This window comes from Ctenopharyngodon idella, chromosome 5 (genome assembly GCF_019924925.1).
Source record: "Ctenopharyngodon idella isolate HZGC_01 chromosome 5, HZGC01, whole genome shotgun sequence".
NCBI classification, from domain to species: Eukaryota; Metazoa; Chordata; class Actinopteri; order Cypriniformes; family Xenocyprididae; genus Ctenopharyngodon; species Ctenopharyngodon idella.
The window spans coordinates 43,017,265-43,036,189 of record NC_067224.1 but is presented as its reverse complement, the minus strand read 5'-3'; the positions used below and the strand labels follow the sequence as shown (position 1 = coordinate 43,036,189).

The following is an 18,925-nucleotide window of genomic DNA, read 5'->3' as shown; positions in this document are numbered from 1 at the left end:
TGGAATAACTGCTGCATCAAGCTAGTAGCGACGGAAATAATGTGCACGCTTTTTCAGATAACACCGACACCTGTCATTTTATTCTTAAAGTGCCCCATTATTCTATTTTAAAGGTTTAGTTCACCCAAAAATGAAAATTAATTCCATAATTTACTCCATAATAATCTTCTTTCAGTCAAACACAGTCAGAGTTATATTAAAAAATATTCTGGCTCTTCCAAGCTTTATAATGGGAGTGAATGGAGGATTTTGAAGCCCGAAAAAATACATCCATCCATCATAACAGTAATCCTTACAGCTCAAGGGGGTTAATAAAGGCCTTCTGACGTGAAGCGATGCGTTTTTGAAAGAAAATATCCATATTTATAACTTTATAGACTAGAATCACTGTCTAACGGTAACGTCCGTCCGCGCGTTCACGAGAGAGTCGAGTTGCGGCGTATGACGTATGAGTAGCGTAAGCTTAGGTGAGAGTCGACGCCTCTCGCGGTTCAAACAAATAGAGCACATTTCTCTTTATAAATTCTCATTTTAGACTTCTAATTCATGACGGTGTTTTGTTTTGCTCTATCCTCTGTGCTTCTGCGTTTGTCAATACGTCATGCGTCAGGTCAAAGTTCACTCTTCATTTCAACTCGCATACGAAAACAAAACAGTACAATGACAAACTCGCTTAAATAGGTGCTTTTACATTTCGCTTTGAAACCAAATCTTCCGCCATCGTCTTGTCAGTCAGCTCGCCTCACTCTCGTCATGTGATAAATGAAATCTGACTCCTGCTGCTGATCTGTGCTGTGACTCTTGTTCGGCTCACGCTGAATTGATCAGACGTGTTCGGTTTTTAATTGTAGTGTCTGTTCTCTAACTCAACTTAATTATTTTTATTACTATAAAAATTCAAAATGATGGTGGGGGCAGTGCCGCGGTGGGCAAGTGATGTAACCAGTGTTGTGGCTGAACACCGACTATCGCAGCAAGCCTAATCTTGAGATACTGTACTCATTCAGAAAATCTGTGATAGCGCCCCCTAGCGTATTACAGTGAAAACAAGGAAAATCTCGTCAATGGCGGGGAAGCGTTTTCTAATAAAAGACAACATAACTCGTCAATGGCGGGGAAAGAGTTAAAGATTCAGTCTCTCTAAACCCCTCTTATCAAGAGCCTGCTCTGATTGGTCAGATGGCCCAGTCTGTTGTGATTGATCGACCACTTACAGCGCATGTCGGAAATGAAACGCCCATTACCATATCTGAATCTGGATTCATAGCGCAGAAAACAGCATTTTCTCGACATGAACAACACGAAGCAAACTCTTCCAGCCTCAGATACAGTGTTTGAGGGCGGGGCAAAGCAGACGTTGTACACGGGCAGCCAATGGAGACCATAGGCTGGCTTTATGCAAATTTGTTACATTGTTATGCAAGTATGTAACAGGAAGTGAGACTGGAATTATCAACGACTCGTTTCAGCAGTTCAGAATCAATTCTTTCTTTTAGGAGACAACTTTATTTGTATAGACCTTTTACATTCATAAACAGCTATATTACACACTGCATGAAAGATAATATTTGAAAAAAAGCATAATAGGGGCACTTTAGGAAAAACAGATGCTCTTAAGAAAATATTTTACTTATGAACATTCTTACTTAACTATTTTCTTAAGAAGATTTTCAAGAATCCTAATGATTGTCAATCAGAAACACTGACCGTCTGAACGCTTCTTTAGTAGCTGTTTATTATTTTAGATTAATAAGTCGTTCCTGGACTGCGTGTTTGTCGTGTTGTATGTGCGTGTTGAAGGGTCTCAGAGACAGTCGGCCATGCAGAAGGGAGGGGGAATGGCGAGAGAACCACAGACGTACCAGAAGCGTTAGTCCTCATTGGTCACTGATTGTAATTCTGTGAAAAATAATCAATATCAGCAGTAGGGATTGAGCCAGAGCGAAGGGGAGGAGGAAGAGAAGGATGTGCAAGACACACACACAGTTAACATGGAGGAGACACAGAAACATGAACACTTCTCCAATCCAAGCTAACCAAAGACTGACGTCCAAAACCTCTGTGCTGAGCTCGATAAATCATTACTTAGCCAATTATGAATTTAAATGCAAAGTCATAATCATTATGATGGATATTTATGGATTTTTGGAGAAGTTCTCGGTCAGAGGTTTTGCAGATCAGCGTGCAGATCATTTATTAGGGACTTCAGCATTACATTTAGGATTTAACTATGGTCAGAATGAAAGGTGTGTGTGTGAGTGACTGCTGGGAAGAGTGTGGGTGTTGCTGTCGGGAAGCAAGCATTTGCCGTCAGTGTTAGAAACGATTCAAATCACACGCAACAGAAGACAGACTTCAGCAATGGACAGAAAGAAAAACAAACAACAGAGAACAGAAACATCCCTCATGACCTTCCTTTGGACGGTTAGTAAAGCGTCTGTCTGCGGTGTGTGAGGTGTTCAGCGCGGCGCGTGCTGATGTGATCGAGACGTCCATTCAGTGACACATTCAGAGATGAGATGCTGACCGTTAGAGCTGGGTGATATAGTAGTTGAAGCATTAAAAAGCCTGATATTTATGAGCCTATTGATGAAATTTTGGGGAACCATCTTTTTAAACAACCATTTTAGGCAAGATTCAAAATGCTTAAATGTAAAATACAGGGAAATAGTTAAAACTTTAATTTTTTGTCATCCATATGTACTTGCATATAAACTTCTGCGCAAAAGTTTGGGGACGGTAAGTTTTTTTTTTTTTTTTTTCTAAATAAATGAATACTTTTATTCATCAAGGATGCATTAAATTACTCAAAAGTGACAGTAAAGACATTTATAATTTTTTGAAAAGATTTCTGTTTCAAATAAATGCTGTTCTTTTGAACTTTCTATTCACCAAAGAATCCTGGAAATTAAAAATGTATCACAGTTTCCAGAAAAATATGAAGCAGCTCAACTGTTTTCAACATTGATAATAATTAGAAACATTTCTTGAGCAGCAAATCAGCTTATTATGATTGACAAGCTTTGACATCACAGGAATAAATTACACATAGAAAACAGAAAATAAAAACTATTTTAAATTATAATAATATTTCACAATATTATTGTTTTTACTTTATATCTGATCAAATAAATGCAGCTTTGGTGAGCAGAAGACACTTCTTTCAAAATATTTAACCCTCTGGTGTAAAATTTGATGGTTTTTTTTTTTGTTTGTTTGTTTTTTTTTTGCTATGTGAACACAAAAAAAAAAATCATGGGCAAGATTCGAAAAGGTTAAATGGTCCTAAAAAAATAGTCACACTCAAAAATGACAGCATTGGAAATAAATGGTGGAAGCATTTGGTACTGCGCCCAAACAAAATCTTACTGAAAGCTCATTTTTTGAAATATCAAGCTCAAATTTGCAACACAACTTGTTTAGATTTATGGCTTTGATTTTTTTTTTTTTTTTTTTTTTTTTTTTTTTTTTTTTTCTTCCCATTTTTAAAGTAAAATGTGTTTTGGAAAATATATATTTCATATAAAAATTGAAAATAGTATTTTTGTGCATTTTTCATAATAATAAACATAATTCTATAACTTTTTTTAAGTTCACTTCTTTAAACCTTTTTTCAGTTCAGCAATAATCTGACAAGTGTCTTTAAAAACAGACCAAACTGAAGTCTTTGATCCAAAACATTCAAGATTTACTACTGTTTAAGTTCAGGTCTATGCTTAAAAGGTAAATAAATGGATTATAACTACTGCATAAATATAATTTAGTACCATAAAATCCCCTAAAAATACAAAATATTAAATAAAAAACATTATCGAACTAAAATATTGTACATTGATTTCACTGAAATAAATAAATAAATAAAAATCTGTCATTTTTGACCACCATGCGAGGAGCACCAGAGGGTTAAAAAATCTTACCAACCTCAAACTTTTGAATGGTAGTGTATTTGATAAAACATTTTAATATATGAAAAATGCCACAGGAAGACTTCTGTGAGCACTTTTGATCAATGACGCAAACTAATTGTTCACTGAATCTGACAATTTGAACTGATTCACGGAAATTAATGAAACTTATCAGCTCTAATTAACGCTGAAAACATCTGCCTGGACACAATCTTTGACCAATAAGAAAGCACATTAAAAATGTTATATCACCGGCAATATCATTGTGAACATTTGAGATATCACCCAGCCCTACTGAGAACATATTAAATGGTTTAAATCTGTAACGTTTGAACGATAATAAGAGTTAGAAGCAGGACGCCAAACTGTGGACATCTAAATATGATTTGATGGCACTTTGATAACCATAATAATAGCAATGAGTTGAATTTCAGTGATGGTAAGACTGCGGCTGCTTATCGTTTAAACGTTGGTATGGTGACCGGTTAACTCACCCACACCACCGCACTTATTCCACCGGTTCGAGTCTCACATTCCGCGGCTAAGAGCAAACGGATGTTCTTATTAGACTGCAGAAGGTTAGTCTTTTCTGAGCATAATGTTTCATGTACATTTGTTTTATGTTGTCATTTCTGCTCCACTAGCGACATCAGATGGAGTAGACGTTAGGAATTGGTCGTCTTCTATTGGTTGGACAAACATATAGACTGGTCATGTAAAACATTGGTGGTGCTAGTGCTGCAGAAATTACACACTGCAGCTTTAACATTTACGCCTCAAATCTGAGCGCATTATTATTGTTTTCCAGCACAAATACATTATTTCATCAGCAATTTCTTATAACGTTCATCCTGTATCAGTCTCACCTGGGCACGCCGGGCGGTGCACGGTTAGGCCGGGACGGGACCTGAGGCGGGGGCCCGCCGAAGGGGTCCGGAGAGGCTCCCGGGCGAGAGGGAATGGGTGGCCCACCGGCAGCAGGGGGCACCGGGGCCGACCCACGAGAACCTGGGCGTGCCGGAGGCCCTGGAGGAGGGGCCCGTCTCTGAGGGGTTGGGCTGGTGGCCGGAGACCTTACAGAGAAATATGGAGATATTTTTAGTAGCTTTTGAGGTCAAAGTTCCCTATTTAAAAAAAAAAAAAAGTAGAGAAAAGAAAAAAAAAAGTTTTTTCTTTTATACTGTTTTGAATATATATATATATATATTGTCTGTAGTAGAGTCGTTCACAAGTTGTATGCGTAATAAAGATCCACTTCATTGCTGATAAAGGATAAAAGACTTTTCCATGTTTTGTTTCCTGAAATACATTGCAGGTAAATTCCCATCTCATCCGGCACTCTTTCTGTTTTCTGTCTTATAAATGATCCTGTTACTATTTCAATGTGATAAAACACTGAAAATGATTCAGTGCGTTAGTGAACTGTCCGAATGAATCAGTTTGAGACCTTTTTGCAAACCTGTTTGACTGGTTAGAACAAAAGAGATTAATTTGAGAATTCATTCATGATTTTTAACACCTAATATAACACAACATGATTTTTGAAATATTGTCATGGATATTATAGTAATATTTGATATTTAGGGACCAAGCGACACCCCTAACCTGGTTTATGTTCTTAATATATGTCTCTGGTCTTATTTTTCGCAATTCATTGTATATTGTCTTTTTGTAAAAAAAAAAAAAAAAAAAAAAAAAAAAAAAAAAATGTAGTTATCAAGACTTTAAAATCAAAGTCAATCCTACCTTATTTCCCACTAAATATACATCGCATTCTAAAAATTAGATGATATGTGTTGTGAATGCAGTTTCATCTTGACTTTAAGAACAGCAACAAAGAGAGAAAATAATAAGAAATCAGCTTTTGTAATTTTGGTGAATCTAGAGAAACAAACATATTTAATTGTACATATCTCTAGTGGCCAAAATGTTAATTTCACATCCTCCAGTAGGTGGCGCAACTGTTCCAGTCTGTAACTGAGCATCAGTGGCATATTATTGAATGTCATTTTGTTTTGAACTGAAGGCTTGGCTCATGAATATTAATGAGTTCCTGCTGACATTGCCAGTGGGCCTTCCTGAACTGTCCTCTCTGAGAATATAATTAATATTAATGAGCCCAGCATTAACCCAAATAGGATGAGTAAAATCATGCAAATACACTATGGATCTACTTGTAATATACATTATATATAAAATATTATTATTATTATAAGCTATAATAATAATTAAAGTATTAATAGTATATTTATTCCAGTATAGGATATTATATTCTCCAAACCCAAAATGTACAGCCTGTTCAAATATATTTATATGACATTTTGCTACTTACTAAATTTCTAAATAAACAATGTGTTGATTTTTTTTTTTTTTTTTTAGTTCTGAAGTATTTGCTCATTTTTGGGCTAAAAATGAAATTACTATTTATTAACATAAAAGTATGATTAGAAATACAAGTGTAAAGAAGCAAAGAAACAATTAAAAGTCTCAATAGTTACGTTTCCATCCAAAGTTGTGAATTTAATCGCAAAATTGGAATATGGCACATCTGTGAATAAAGGACCGTTTCCATCCCATGTGTTCAAGAGAACAAAATCTTTTCCTCCATCATAAATGAGACAAACACAGTAAACGCTGTCATGTGATCTTGCGTTCGGATGCTGGTGTTTGGGAACGCAAACGTGTGAGACGCTTCTGGAGGGAATTAAACCGAATCATTCTGATGACAGACTTTGACTCAGCCGTTTTTGAGATGCTGCGATGTGATTAGTCCAATCACAGCCTCTGCTGAGGCAGAGTCACCTGAGCTTATTGTTGCGAATCGAGGGATTTATTCAGTAAATGTGTTTCCATCGTAGTTTATGCATGTTGTCTTATCGGTTAAAAAAATTATCCGCCTCATACGAGCGCATACGTTTTGGTTTTTTTTTTTTTTTGCGTATTTTTATATTTTATGAGCATCTTGGCATTCTTTTTATGCAACATATCCCAAAATGCACTTAAAAATAGGAATCATAGCTAACGACATTCTACATCAAGACTTCATTCCCCACTAAAGACATCATTTCCCCTGGATTAGCCCATCAGTTTATCCGTGTTTCATCCGTGCTAAACGCACCTTCCTCCGGATCCGGAGCGCTGCACCTGCAGCCAGGAGTCGTCCACGGGCGGAGGCAGAGCCGTGGTGACGGTGGTGGTGCTGATGTCACCGATGATGTGGAGCGCTTCTTTGAGAGCATGGTACATGCGCAGCATCTCGTCACGGCGCTGCGCCTGTTCGGCCGACTCCTCCATCAGAGTGTTCTGATCTCCACACGAGTACAGCTGAGCCAACAGCTCCGCGTTGATGAAATCCTTCGTCTGACACACACAGAGAGAGAGAGAGCATGTAGAAGATAGTGTGCTTCAGTTTTGATCAGGTATATCATTAGAAATTCATGCATTCAATATAATACATTAGGCTTTATAGGGTAAAGGACTATCAACTCGTGGTTTTTGAACTAACAAGCGTTCAGCGATGGGCTTCTTTAACCACTAGGCTACAGCAGACCAACATCATGAGCTCTTCTGCTCAACATGCTGCTTACATTGTTAATCATCAGATGCATGATGGTCTTGGGCATCAGGTCTCGTACAGTCTTGTTGACGATGCCCATGTAGGAGTCCACCAGGTTTCGGATGGTCTCCACCTGCCGCTCCAGCTGAGGGTCCATGGAGTGCATGAAACCGTCCGAACCGTTCTCTTCACCGGCGTCGCTCTACAGACACAATCACACAGAGCTCTGGGAAAAACTGAAATGCAAATGCAAGAGATACAGAAAAAATACAAAGTCTACTGAAAGCTTGTACCTTTTCCTTCTCCTAGTGTGATGCAACAGGTGTGAGAGAAAGAGAAAAGCATCATTTCTACTCATTCATGAACACATCTGCATTCATCCTGTATAGATGAAGTAAAGATGAATACGCACCACCACACGCTCAGGGTAAACGCCGGCACGCAGGAACGACGCCTTCCACCCGTCCACGTCCTCCTGACTCTCACAGGCCAACTCCAGCTGGCGGTAGTCCTTATACACGTTCCTGTGACGGCAAGTAGATGTTAATTGTGAAGTCTTTAAAGTCAACCTCTAAATGATCAAAACTTTGCTGAAGAACAAGTTTCACAGAATCTACTACTGATTTTTATAGCAAACGTAAGAATAACTTTGATATTGTTAGTAATATTTCAAGATGAACACTTACTGGACTGAAGCAACTTAGTTTTGATTATCCGTACATAATTTGTTTAGAAAAATCATGAGTATCAAATATGATCATCATCTTTTGAGGAAGGTTTATTTGTTCATCTCTCAATCATCATTGTATTGCATTATATGTTTTAAAACGACAGAGCTTTGATCATAAAACTAAGCATTTAAATATCATCTTACTAAGACATTTTTGGCAGATATTGATATTTATAAGCATGTTTTTTTGTCAGTATCTGCTATACTGTTATGAAGATCTCACTGATTTACATTACAGGCATCAGAATTTCATCACTTTTTGATCATATAAATATGAGCATCTGCACCAAATTGCATATTTTTGGTCAGTTTGAGCCTCTGAATAAAACTGAGCTGTTTTTTCCTCCATATTCTCACTATATCAGACTATATGAGCTATTCAAAGCCTAATAATGCTCAAAAAAAAAAAAAAAAAAAGCAAACTTTTTAATATTTGTCTAAAGGGTCAATAAACTTCCATTAAAAAAAAAAGGTGATTTTTCTAACTATTATTTCATACGTCAGGCTTTACATGGTTAAAATAGAGCCTATTGAAACTGCTAATCCTGATCTTACTGTGATTGATTCAACAATGCATGTTATTCCAAAGTAAAATATATATTTTTTTAATTATACACTAAAAAAATGCCGGAATAAAAACAACCCAAGTTGGGTTGAAAATGGACTAACCCAGCGTATTATTCTTGCTTAAAATGAACCCAAAATATGTTGGAAATTAAAAATCAGACACATAATTACTAGAGGCAGCAATAATAATCAAAAGGTGAACATTTATTAAGTCATGTAATAAATGTTTGTTTAATTATTGTTCACTAAACTTATTAATAAATGTTCCTTTATTAAACATTAATAAATGTTAATTTTCCAACATATTTTGATTTAATTTTAAGCAACAATACAGTAATTTTTAAACAATAGTTGATTAAATAAAACTATCCAGCACGTTGAGCAAACATTTAACCCAACCGCTGAGTTTGTCCATTTTCAACCCAACTTGGGTTATTTTTAACCCAGCATTTTTTAGAGTGAAACATGCTCCATTTCTAAAATCACATTTCTTTTTGACTGATATCTTCAAAGTTATATTTTCCCGTAATCCTTCTTTTGATTCCTGTTGAATTTCACTCTGAAGTACGTCACATTACAGAAGTTTAGCAGGTTTATCAGGCTGTGTAAGACTTTTCATGTTGGCTTTTTTATGTTGTTCTGGATGACCTCTGACCTTTGCTCGGTGTTGAACAGGGCAAAGATGTGTTTGCTGGACATGAAGCCCTTCTCTACATCTCTGAGCTTCAGATTGTCCACCTGCAGCATGTACTTCTTCTCTTTCTCCTGCAGGGGGCGGAACAGAGTTTACTGAGTTTAATGAAATGAGAAAGACTGAGAGAATGATCCAGTTTCATTGAGCTTGTCGGATGTTGAGTGCTGGTGAAGCTTATTGTGTTTCAGGGACTTGAAGTGATTCAACTAGAAGCTGATTAAGACCTTGAAGGAAAGATGACAGAAGACAAACAAGTCCTTTGCTATTTCTAAAGTGTTCTGAGTAGTTTGTAATGTGTTCTTGGAGGTCATTATACCAAATCATTGTTTTGATGACATCTGATGATAGGACTCAGGCATTTTTAGAACGACCAAACCAACATTTGTGATGCTGTGATGGGACTGGTCCGCTGGTTACTCCAGTTATCCAATTAAGGCTGTGCGATATGGACAACAAAAATATATATATCATGATTTTTTTTATCGGTATTGCGAATTGCAGTATTTCCTTACATGACGCCTACTTGTCTGTATCATATTTTTTTTTTTTTTTGGAAGTCAACCTTTATGAAAAGACATTCAGCTTTTTAAAAACTCATCACTAGACTTGCATCTCTTGTTTTTAACCGCAAAAATATGTTCTGTGTAAATGACCCCTACTCTGTTTTGCCACAACAATAGTTTGACAGGTCTTGCAAATTACCTGGCTCTATGATACATCTCTCCTGTATCCAAAATATTCCCAAACCACGAGTGTTTTTTTGTTTTTGTTTTTGGCCAAGTCTTTCTCTGTTTCTGTGCTGTCTTCCAGGTTGTAATGGTAAACTCACTCTGTTCTAGATTTAGCGCATTCAGATTGCACACTGAGGGGGCTGGTGGAAAAATCTAGCTTTCTGTGGTTTAGAAATGGCGCATCGCGATTTTATTGCAATTTTGATTAATTGCACAGTCCTATATCCAGTCACATGATTTGATGCAAAATCACATGAATTTCTGTAGTGCATTGAGGGATTTAAATGTGTTTCCATCATAGTTTATTCACACGTATTCTTATTGGATAAAAAAAAAAATATTACTATCCACCTCAATTGAGCGCATAGCCCAGGGCTCGTCAACTGTCGGCCCACGGGCCAAATCTGGCCCGCCAGTCATCTTCATCCAGGCCGCGGCACCTCAATCTCCCTCCTCCTCTTTTTCTGGCGGTGTGGCTAAATTTGGTTTGATACGTGGCCACAGTGGCGCCTGCAGCTGTACGGCTATATGCGCACTGTTCGTACCATGCACGCTCCTCCGACTGACCTGAGAAACGTTTTCCGTGAGAATATTTCAGCAGTTATTATGCATGTCCTGGATTTCTGTCGACTTTCTTTTCCGTGAATTGGCCAAACGCGCTTGCATAACGATCTGAAACGATTTGGATTCGTTCGGACCGCTCTGTCACTGAACCATCTGTAGTTGTTTCTCGGTCAGTAACAATAAATACAGAACAAATAACACTGTTTTCATGTGTTTCAATAGTTTACTTTTAATGACGTAGCACGGCCCAGTGGATAACCGAACGGAAGCTTAAAGGAGCTGCACGTTTATTCCCGGTCACCATTATTAAACAGTGTTGCGACTAGGACTGGGTAAAAAAATATCGATTTCTCGATTTTAATCGATTCTCATTTTTACAAATCGATATCGATTCTTAAATCCCAAGAATCGATTAGTCAAGTCTGTTTTCAGTTGATGAATGAATAGAATTGTAGCGCGCCTCCCATCCAATAAATCACAATAATCTTAGTACTTTGTTACTTTTGATATGAAGCAAAGTCTCAGATTTCAAATGACGTCCATCTTATTATGAGATTCAAAAAATAAGTACCGTTTTGGCGCTGTTTAATGTGACGTGACAGATCGCTTTAGCACCTCAATTAAAGAGAAGCCGCAGCACGGAGCGCATGTGAACATCTGAAGGTATGTTAAAAGAAAAGATACAGTACAACTTACCGAAATCCGTATCGTGTCTCGTGTAATAGCTCAATCAGTGTTTCAACCTCGGAAAGACGTCAATAAAACAGCTTGTACACAATGTCACGTAACGTCACATTTACCTCAGAAAAACATATTCAGTGACCATAAACTCATTAGTCAGCTAGAAAAGTGAACTCTAGAAAGCAGCATCCTGATAAATATAGCTATGCACTGTTACATATTCATTATAATGTTCTTCAATATTTAAGGATGTTTGAATAAATCAGTTTTGACAGACACAATTTAAATGTTTATATTTAAAAAAAGAAAAGAAAAAAGAATTGGTTTAGAAATATGATTATGTAATTCTAAACTTTATTTATTATAATAAAAACATAATTGAGTGTAATTTGTGTTCGTATAAAAATAAGTTAATTTTAACCTTCAATATTATAGTAAAGTAGTACCAACTGACTCCCATGTGTAGTTTACTGCATTAGTTGAGAGATTTTTTTTTTTCCTCTAGAAAATTTGCCATGTACAGTACTGATATACTACATCCAAAATAATATATATCGAATCGAATCGAATCAAATCGCAAGCATGTGAATCGAATCGTGAAAATTGTCAATACCCAGCCCTAGTTGCGACATCAAGTGAGATTAGCGTTTCAAATCGAAACACACGTCTCGGTTACAAACTACAAATCACTCGATGATTAAACTAGTTGTAAATCGGATGAAACAGCCTCAACGTTCCCTGATGAGGAAAACAGGAGAAACGTGCCATGGATGAAGATAGAAGACTTTTAAATCCCAAAATCACCACCCTTACAAACATTTACCATGAATGAACTGTAGTAAATTACCATGGTTTGTGGAAATGTGGAATATTTATATTGAAATTATGTTATAGCCAATTATATTGCAATATTTATTAGGTGGGTAGGGGAATATATAATTCATGTCTTTGTTAAGGTGTAGTTTGTACCTGTGTTTAGGCGTTTTTGTTTTATAGGCCTTTATAACATATCATAATATAATCATTTGACAGTAGTAGTGAGTAGCCATGTATGATTTTACCAAGTCTCACTGTGAGAATATTTTCATTTAAGCCTAATAATTAATAAAATAATTTTTACCAATAGTAGTGGTAGTATGAATAGTGCGAGTGTTGTGTTCATGCTGAAAATTCCAAATGGAAAAAGTGCACTTCAGATACCCAGATGATGCACTAAATTAACTGAAAAAACAAAGTGTGGAATGTTGGACACTTCATGCACTCGACTGTCACAGCTTTAGTTGCGTAACGAAGGGGGAGAGGCTTCAGACGTTGAATGACAAAAAAACCTTATAAAATGTATACACTACACAGTTGAGTACATAGTGTATAAGTGTATAGTGCGTCATTTGGATAGCGTTAGAGGTTTATTCAGATCATTAACGAGTGATAAAAACAGTGAAGAGTTTCTACAGTAACAAAGAAAGAGTGCAGAGGAAAAAACAGAGCCCAGTGAGCGTGTGTGAGAACTGTGTATATATATATTTATATACGGAGGAGAGTGATTTTTAGTCTCCGCCACACGCGGCTGGAACTGATTAGAGCCGACAGTCCTAAAATAAACGGTCAGGGCGGGCGGGTGGTTGGGCAATGGTGGAGTCTGCAGGCTGACTGGTGCACCACAGCCGTCTGGCGGGCCGTCAGGGGCCTGGAGCCCAGTGGACACGGCCGGTATTCCCCTACCCACCAGAGCGAGTGCCGCACCCTGCCAGAGTGCCCGTAAAAACACACCAAAAACAGAACAGGGCACGTGATGCTTCACACCGCAGAGATTTCAGGCCTGATCACAGTTTGAGACACTGTTGAGATCTTTTCTGGAACTCTTGAAGAAACTGCAAATCACATTTGGGATTTTTCTTTACTATGCGTCAGGGGTTTTCCGAGTGTGTAAAGTACTCATGCCAGCTGGACCAGGTGCTCGTCATCAGATATAAAACATACAGTTGCCACGGTGCAGAAAGGATGACGTCATCTATGAAGCCATAGCAACCGTCTCCTCCACACACACACGCACAGTTTCTGACTGGGGAGCAGTCACTCAGTGACTCACACTTTTCCTTTTCCTCAGCCAGATTTTGGAAAGAGAGGCTTGAGGAGAGGAGGAAGACGAATCATCTGGCGATTCCAGGGAAAAGAGGAAACGATAGAAAGATCACGGCTGCACTCTTAAAGGAACAGTTCAGACAGTGATCATTCTGTCATTGTTTACTCTCTCTCTTGTCGTTTAAAGGGGAACATTATGCCCTTTTCACAAGATGTAATATGAGTCTCTGGTGTCCCCAGAATGTGTCTGTGAAGTTTCAGCTCAAAATACCCCACAGATCATTTATAGCTTGTCAAATTTACCCCTATTTGGGTGTGAAAACACGGTGCAAGCTCCTTTCCAGAAGAGGGTGGAGCTTTAACGGCTCGTGCTTCATTTGCTCAACAACAACAAAGCTGGAGAATCTCATGCAGCCAAAATGAGGATTGTCAGTAACGGTGTTCAGCCTTACATTGTTCAAACCGGAGTCGACACTGATGGAGAGACTCAGGAAGAAGTTACAACTTTTAGGACGTTTCTGAATGGTTAGTGGATACATTTATGTAGTTGCTGTGGAGTTGATTCAACTCATCCACTAGCATGTGCCGTCATGTTAATCTTTTGTGCAAATCCAGTGTTGAATTGACCCTCGTTTGTGAAGCAGTCCGGCGTAAAATGACGACAACACTTTACTACAACAACTCTTCCTCTTCTCTAAAGCAGCCCAACATGGCCCCGCCCCCTTTGTTGTGTGTTCTCGGGGGCGGGGTTTATGTACATTTTAGAGTTAGTGATGTCACCAACCCCAAGAAGCTCGTTGTAGTCCCTACCAGCCGTTTGTTGTAGTCCTTAAACAGAGAATTCTGTAAAAGAAAATATCTCCCTTTGCATTGAACTTTGAGCGTCGTAACTTTGCAGATGTTGTTTATGATCAAACAGCAACATTACACACTAACTAAAGTTAAAAAAGTCAAATCATAATCAAGGACCCCTTTAAACCTTTAAACAAAAAGCAGAACATTCAAACTGATCTTATTTGTACAATGAAAGCAGTGAGCAGGGGCTGTCGAGATCTAAAAGAGAATCATAACAGTAGCTCAGATGATTTACATATGACAGCTTTGTACAGAAAACATAAATATCATCTGTTGTGTTCCACAGAAGAAAGCCACAAAGGTTTGAAACTTGGTTCCGAACTTTATTTTAAAAAGTAACATTTCACCCAGTTCTTCATTTTCTCGGCCTAGTAAACGATGACAGAATGATAATTTTTGTGTGAAATGTTTCTTTCAAAATAAAGTTTAGAATCATTCAGAATCCAGAAACCAAAACACTGATCTGAAAAACATCATGAAACATCAAGAACCTATTTAATCATGTGAAGCTTATGCCAAACACTCATTTTCACCAAGAAAATTCAATATTTTAAACCATAGATTGTTTTTGTGTGCATTTTGTGATTAGGATTTTGCATTATTTTCATGAGAATTAAGCAGATTTCCCTATCTATTATGGTAGTATTTGCTGCGGTGAATTTAATTATATAGTGCATTATGTGCCATTCACCATGTAGAAACTAGTAAATGTGTGAACAAATGACCGATTTCAGCCGCAGCTTCAGTGTCTGTTGATAGTGTAGGAGGAGGCGGGACTTCAGATTCTAGAGCATTTGATTGGACAGAAGATTTGATGAGAAGCTGAAGTGCGATGTGATGTCATGAAAATCCGTGATCCATTTGAATTCCGCTTTCAATGCTTTTATCTCCTAAATGCGAATTTTGTCATTGTTTTGGAACACACCAGCTTATTCATAACATTAAGGCTAACATATTCATACTAAAAACTAAAAAACTTAAATTTTGATTTCAGGGGGACTTTATTTTGAAAATGACTCTAATACAGGGATTTTATTTTGATTTTTAATTTATATTTCAAATATTTAAGAAACTACATATAAAAACAAAATAATATAACCTATAAAATGTTAGGTGATATTAAATGTTTTTTTGTACAATTATTTTTTTTCCTAATTTTCTTGTATCATGTCAAGCATTAGTGCTTAAAGTGCAAAAAGCAAACAAAATAAAAGTAAAGAAAATAAAATAATACAGTAAAACAAATTCAAACAAAAAATAGGCTTGATTTTCCTTATAAAAATACACTTTTTTTTTTTCTGTAAAATTCACCCATACAGCTCAACCCAAGAAACTTGTAAACAATCAATAAATAAATAATTGAATAAACCATATTTTTAAGAGTAAATCTGCCCTGAGAGTCTGAACAAACTCAAACAACAGAGATTAAAAAATTAGCAGCAAATCTGTGCGTCACCAGCGCAGCACTATTCTTATCACAACACTTCTCGTGTGTATTTCAGGGGTTAATGTGTGTGTGCTTTAAAGAAAGAAACCCACAGAGAGTCATATATACAGAGCAACAGACCACAGCGCTGTGATTAAACAACCTCACACACACACACACGCACACACACGCATGGAAGTCATCAGAGGGTGAGAAGTCAGACGTCAGTGTATATCAGTCGTGACCTCTGACCTCCCCAGCTCCCAAAACACACACACACACACACACACACACACTGAATGATTCTCCATATGGCCTCTTAAAGTCTGGGTTTTTAAAACCTTGAATCTCTGGAAACATTATTCACTCGGTTTCAGAACAGAAATTATGTACTTTTAAGAACATCTTAGGAATTGCACTTGAACATTCTAGTTTATCTTAATCATTCTTAAGGCATTTTTCTAGAATCCGACCCAAGAACTCTGGATAATCACTTTCTAGCAACACTCAGATGTTGCTCTTTCATTGTATTGTATTATAAAAAAGATATGTTTCTTTCCTATGACCAACCACACGGACTGAACTGGGAATATTTTCCATTGTTTTGTTTTTGGTGTGACTAATACCAGCGCAATTATAAGAGCAGAGGAAGTTCAGACTCAATTCATAAACACACTTCTCACGGCTGACTGCGCTAATACAAACAAAAAAGGCTCACAAACACACTTTTGTGACATGTGCATGTTTACACGTCCACGCATGCATGCACTGTCAGAACGGACACTCTGCGTCATATAGAGCGATAATGGTATCAGGGGCGATTATAAATGTAGAACTGAACCAAAAATGAAGTGGTCTGAAACAGAAATGTGCTGCTTTAAAAGTGTGTGTGTGTGTGTAACTGAATAGCGCTGGTGTCTTGGGTTTGCATCAAAGGCCGGAGAGACGCGGGGAGGCATCTGGGAGCAATAATACCGCTCTAACCCCTCATTACCAGAACGACTGCGCCTTGAGCCCAGGCCAACGGCAATTTTCAAAATGCATGTTTTTTTTTTTTTTTTTTTTTTTCCCTCTTTCTGTCTTTAATTCACAAAAGGAAAAAAAAAGACAGCGTCAATCTGCTCAGAACGTTCCCCCATACAGCTCTTGACACACTCTACATTGCACTCTAAAAAAAGTCTTGGGTTACTTTTTCTACCCAAGTCCTGGGTTGAGCCTTTTGGGTCATTTTGAGGGGTTATTTTGTTGTTTGGGTAGTTTTTGTGTACCCAGATCCTGGGTCAGACGTAACAACCCAGTGTTCGGGTAGTTTTTGTGTTACCAGATCCTGGGTCAGACGTAACAACCCAGAGTTTGGGTAGTTTTTGTGTTACCAGATCCTGGGTCAGACATAACAACCCAGTGTTTGGGTAGTTTTTGTGTCACTCAGATCCTGGGTCAGATGTAACAACCCAGTGTTTGGGTAGTTTTTGTGTCACTCAGATCCTGGGTCAGACGTAACAACCCAGAGTTTGGGTAGTTTTTGTGTTACCAGATCCTGGGTCAGACGTAACAACCCAGTGTTCGGGTAGTTTTTGTGTTACCAGATCCTGGGTCAGACGTAACAACCCAGTGTTCGGGTAGTTTTTGTGTTACCAGATCCTGGGTCAGACGTAACAACCCAGTGTTCGGGTAGTTTTTGTGTTACCAGATCCTGGGTCAGACGTAACAACCCAGAGTTTGGGTAGTTTTTGTGTTACTCAGATCCTGGGTCAGATGTAACAACCCAGTGTTTGGGTAGTTTTTGTGTTACCCAGGGGTTGAGTTATTTATCGCAGGCTTTTTGCAACCTCTTCAGGAGAGAGCAGTGCAGCTCTGTCAAATTGGTGCATGTCCTCGGTAAAATACAGGTTTGTGTACCTTTTTTATTTTATCTAAAAAAATTTTATTGTTCTGTATATCATTTAATTTTAAGTAAAGCAACATACAGAGGCACGATATGAGTCACCTAAACGAGTGTCGCTGCTTTGAAAGTTGATGCTAAACTAGTCACTACTCCACTCTCACTCTCCAAACTCTCAGATATCATTTAGTGAACAAAAAAGACTGATATTTATTATTTAAATCTTTTGCCCCAAAAGAAGCACATGAATAGGGTTAATTTACACAAGCCATCCAAACAAACTGATCTAATAAAATGTTCTAAACTGTAAGACTATCTGCGCATTCAAATGCAAAGTAAATACAGTAATGTAGCATTTGGAAAAGCTCCAATGAAAACAGCTGAAATACTGACGAGTTACAAAAAAGTCTACTTTAAGTGATTTTCCCCCCTGCAATGTAAAGCCAAAAGCCTTTTGCTGAGTTCATACAGTATGATTGGAAAGAAAAGACTGTCTATGGTTCAACAAAGAGAAAGAAGTACGAAAGAAAAGAAAAAAAAGAATCATCAGCACCGCAGGAACGTCAGCGACTCAGTTCTGGTTTGAATTGAGCGTCTCAAACTCTCTGAACACACGCTAATGTCTACAACAGCGGCGGCGCAGGCATGTTAACTGCATTAACCCCTCAGCATCCTGCTTTAAAGTCTGCAGGCAAACAGCCTCACACGTAGGTGGAGAGGACGATGGTCGGCCCCCCATTGCCAAGGTCAAACGCTGACATCCTACATGCACTTCTGCATTTTGTGGGCTTGGTTTTATCTGTTGGGGCAGGAAGGAAGCAAACATTGCATTGCATTCGCATACTTGCATAGAATGTGCGCTTGCATCAAACAGCTGCCTCACTGAATTACATTTGGCAGATGCTTTTAAACAAAGCGACTTGCATTGCATTCAAGGCAAACATTTGATTCCCTGGGAATTTTGGGGATTTGCCAACATCTCATGCTGGGTTTTTAAGACACTGTGTTCTGATTTATTTTAAATAAAATGTAAAGAAATGTAAATATATAATTTGTGACAAGAATTGTCGAGACTGTAAAAAATCTCTAATCTGAACGTCAGACTTTAGAGTGTGTTTGGGTTCGCAGACAGAAATAAAACTTGAGTGTGTCGAGCCAGAATGAACTGAACATACTGAACTCTATCATTGGCACCCTCATAAAGAACATAAATGTTCCCGACAGCCCGGAGAGGTTTAATGAGAGGACGATG

The 18,925-nt window shown here is 37.8% G+C and overlaps 1 protein-coding gene across 8 annotated transcripts in view; it reads right to left on the bottom strand.

Moving 5' to 3' along the window:
• The window catches only part of dnm1a (dynamin 1a), an 81,723-nt gene that overhangs the window by 7,843 nt on the left and 54,955 nt on the right, over positions 1–18,925 (bottom strand). For 3 of the 8 annotated variants that reach the window (XR_007930317.1, XR_007930319.1, XR_007930321.1), the window contains exons 16-22: positions 9,414–9,523; positions 7,874–7,985; positions 7,493–7,766; positions 7,024–7,265; positions 4,772–4,978; positions 4,400–4,446; positions 1,863–1,899 (exon numbers count right to left, since the gene is read on the bottom strand). Coding sequence is in view for 1 of the 8 variants with exons in the window: in XM_051894615.1 (XP_051750575.1) it covers positions 4,772–4,978; positions 7,024–7,265; positions 7,493–7,663; positions 7,755–7,766; positions 7,874–7,985; positions 9,414–9,523 (854 nt within the window). In the remaining 7 variants the exon portion in view is untranslated. The remainder of the gene's footprint in view (positions 1–1,862; positions 1,900–4,399; positions 4,447–4,771; positions 4,979–7,023; positions 7,266–7,492; positions 7,767–7,873; positions 7,986–9,413; positions 9,524–18,925) is intronic. The other 5 variants (XR_007930320.1, XR_007930322.1, XR_007930318.1 and 2 more) reach the window with 4 other exon arrangements.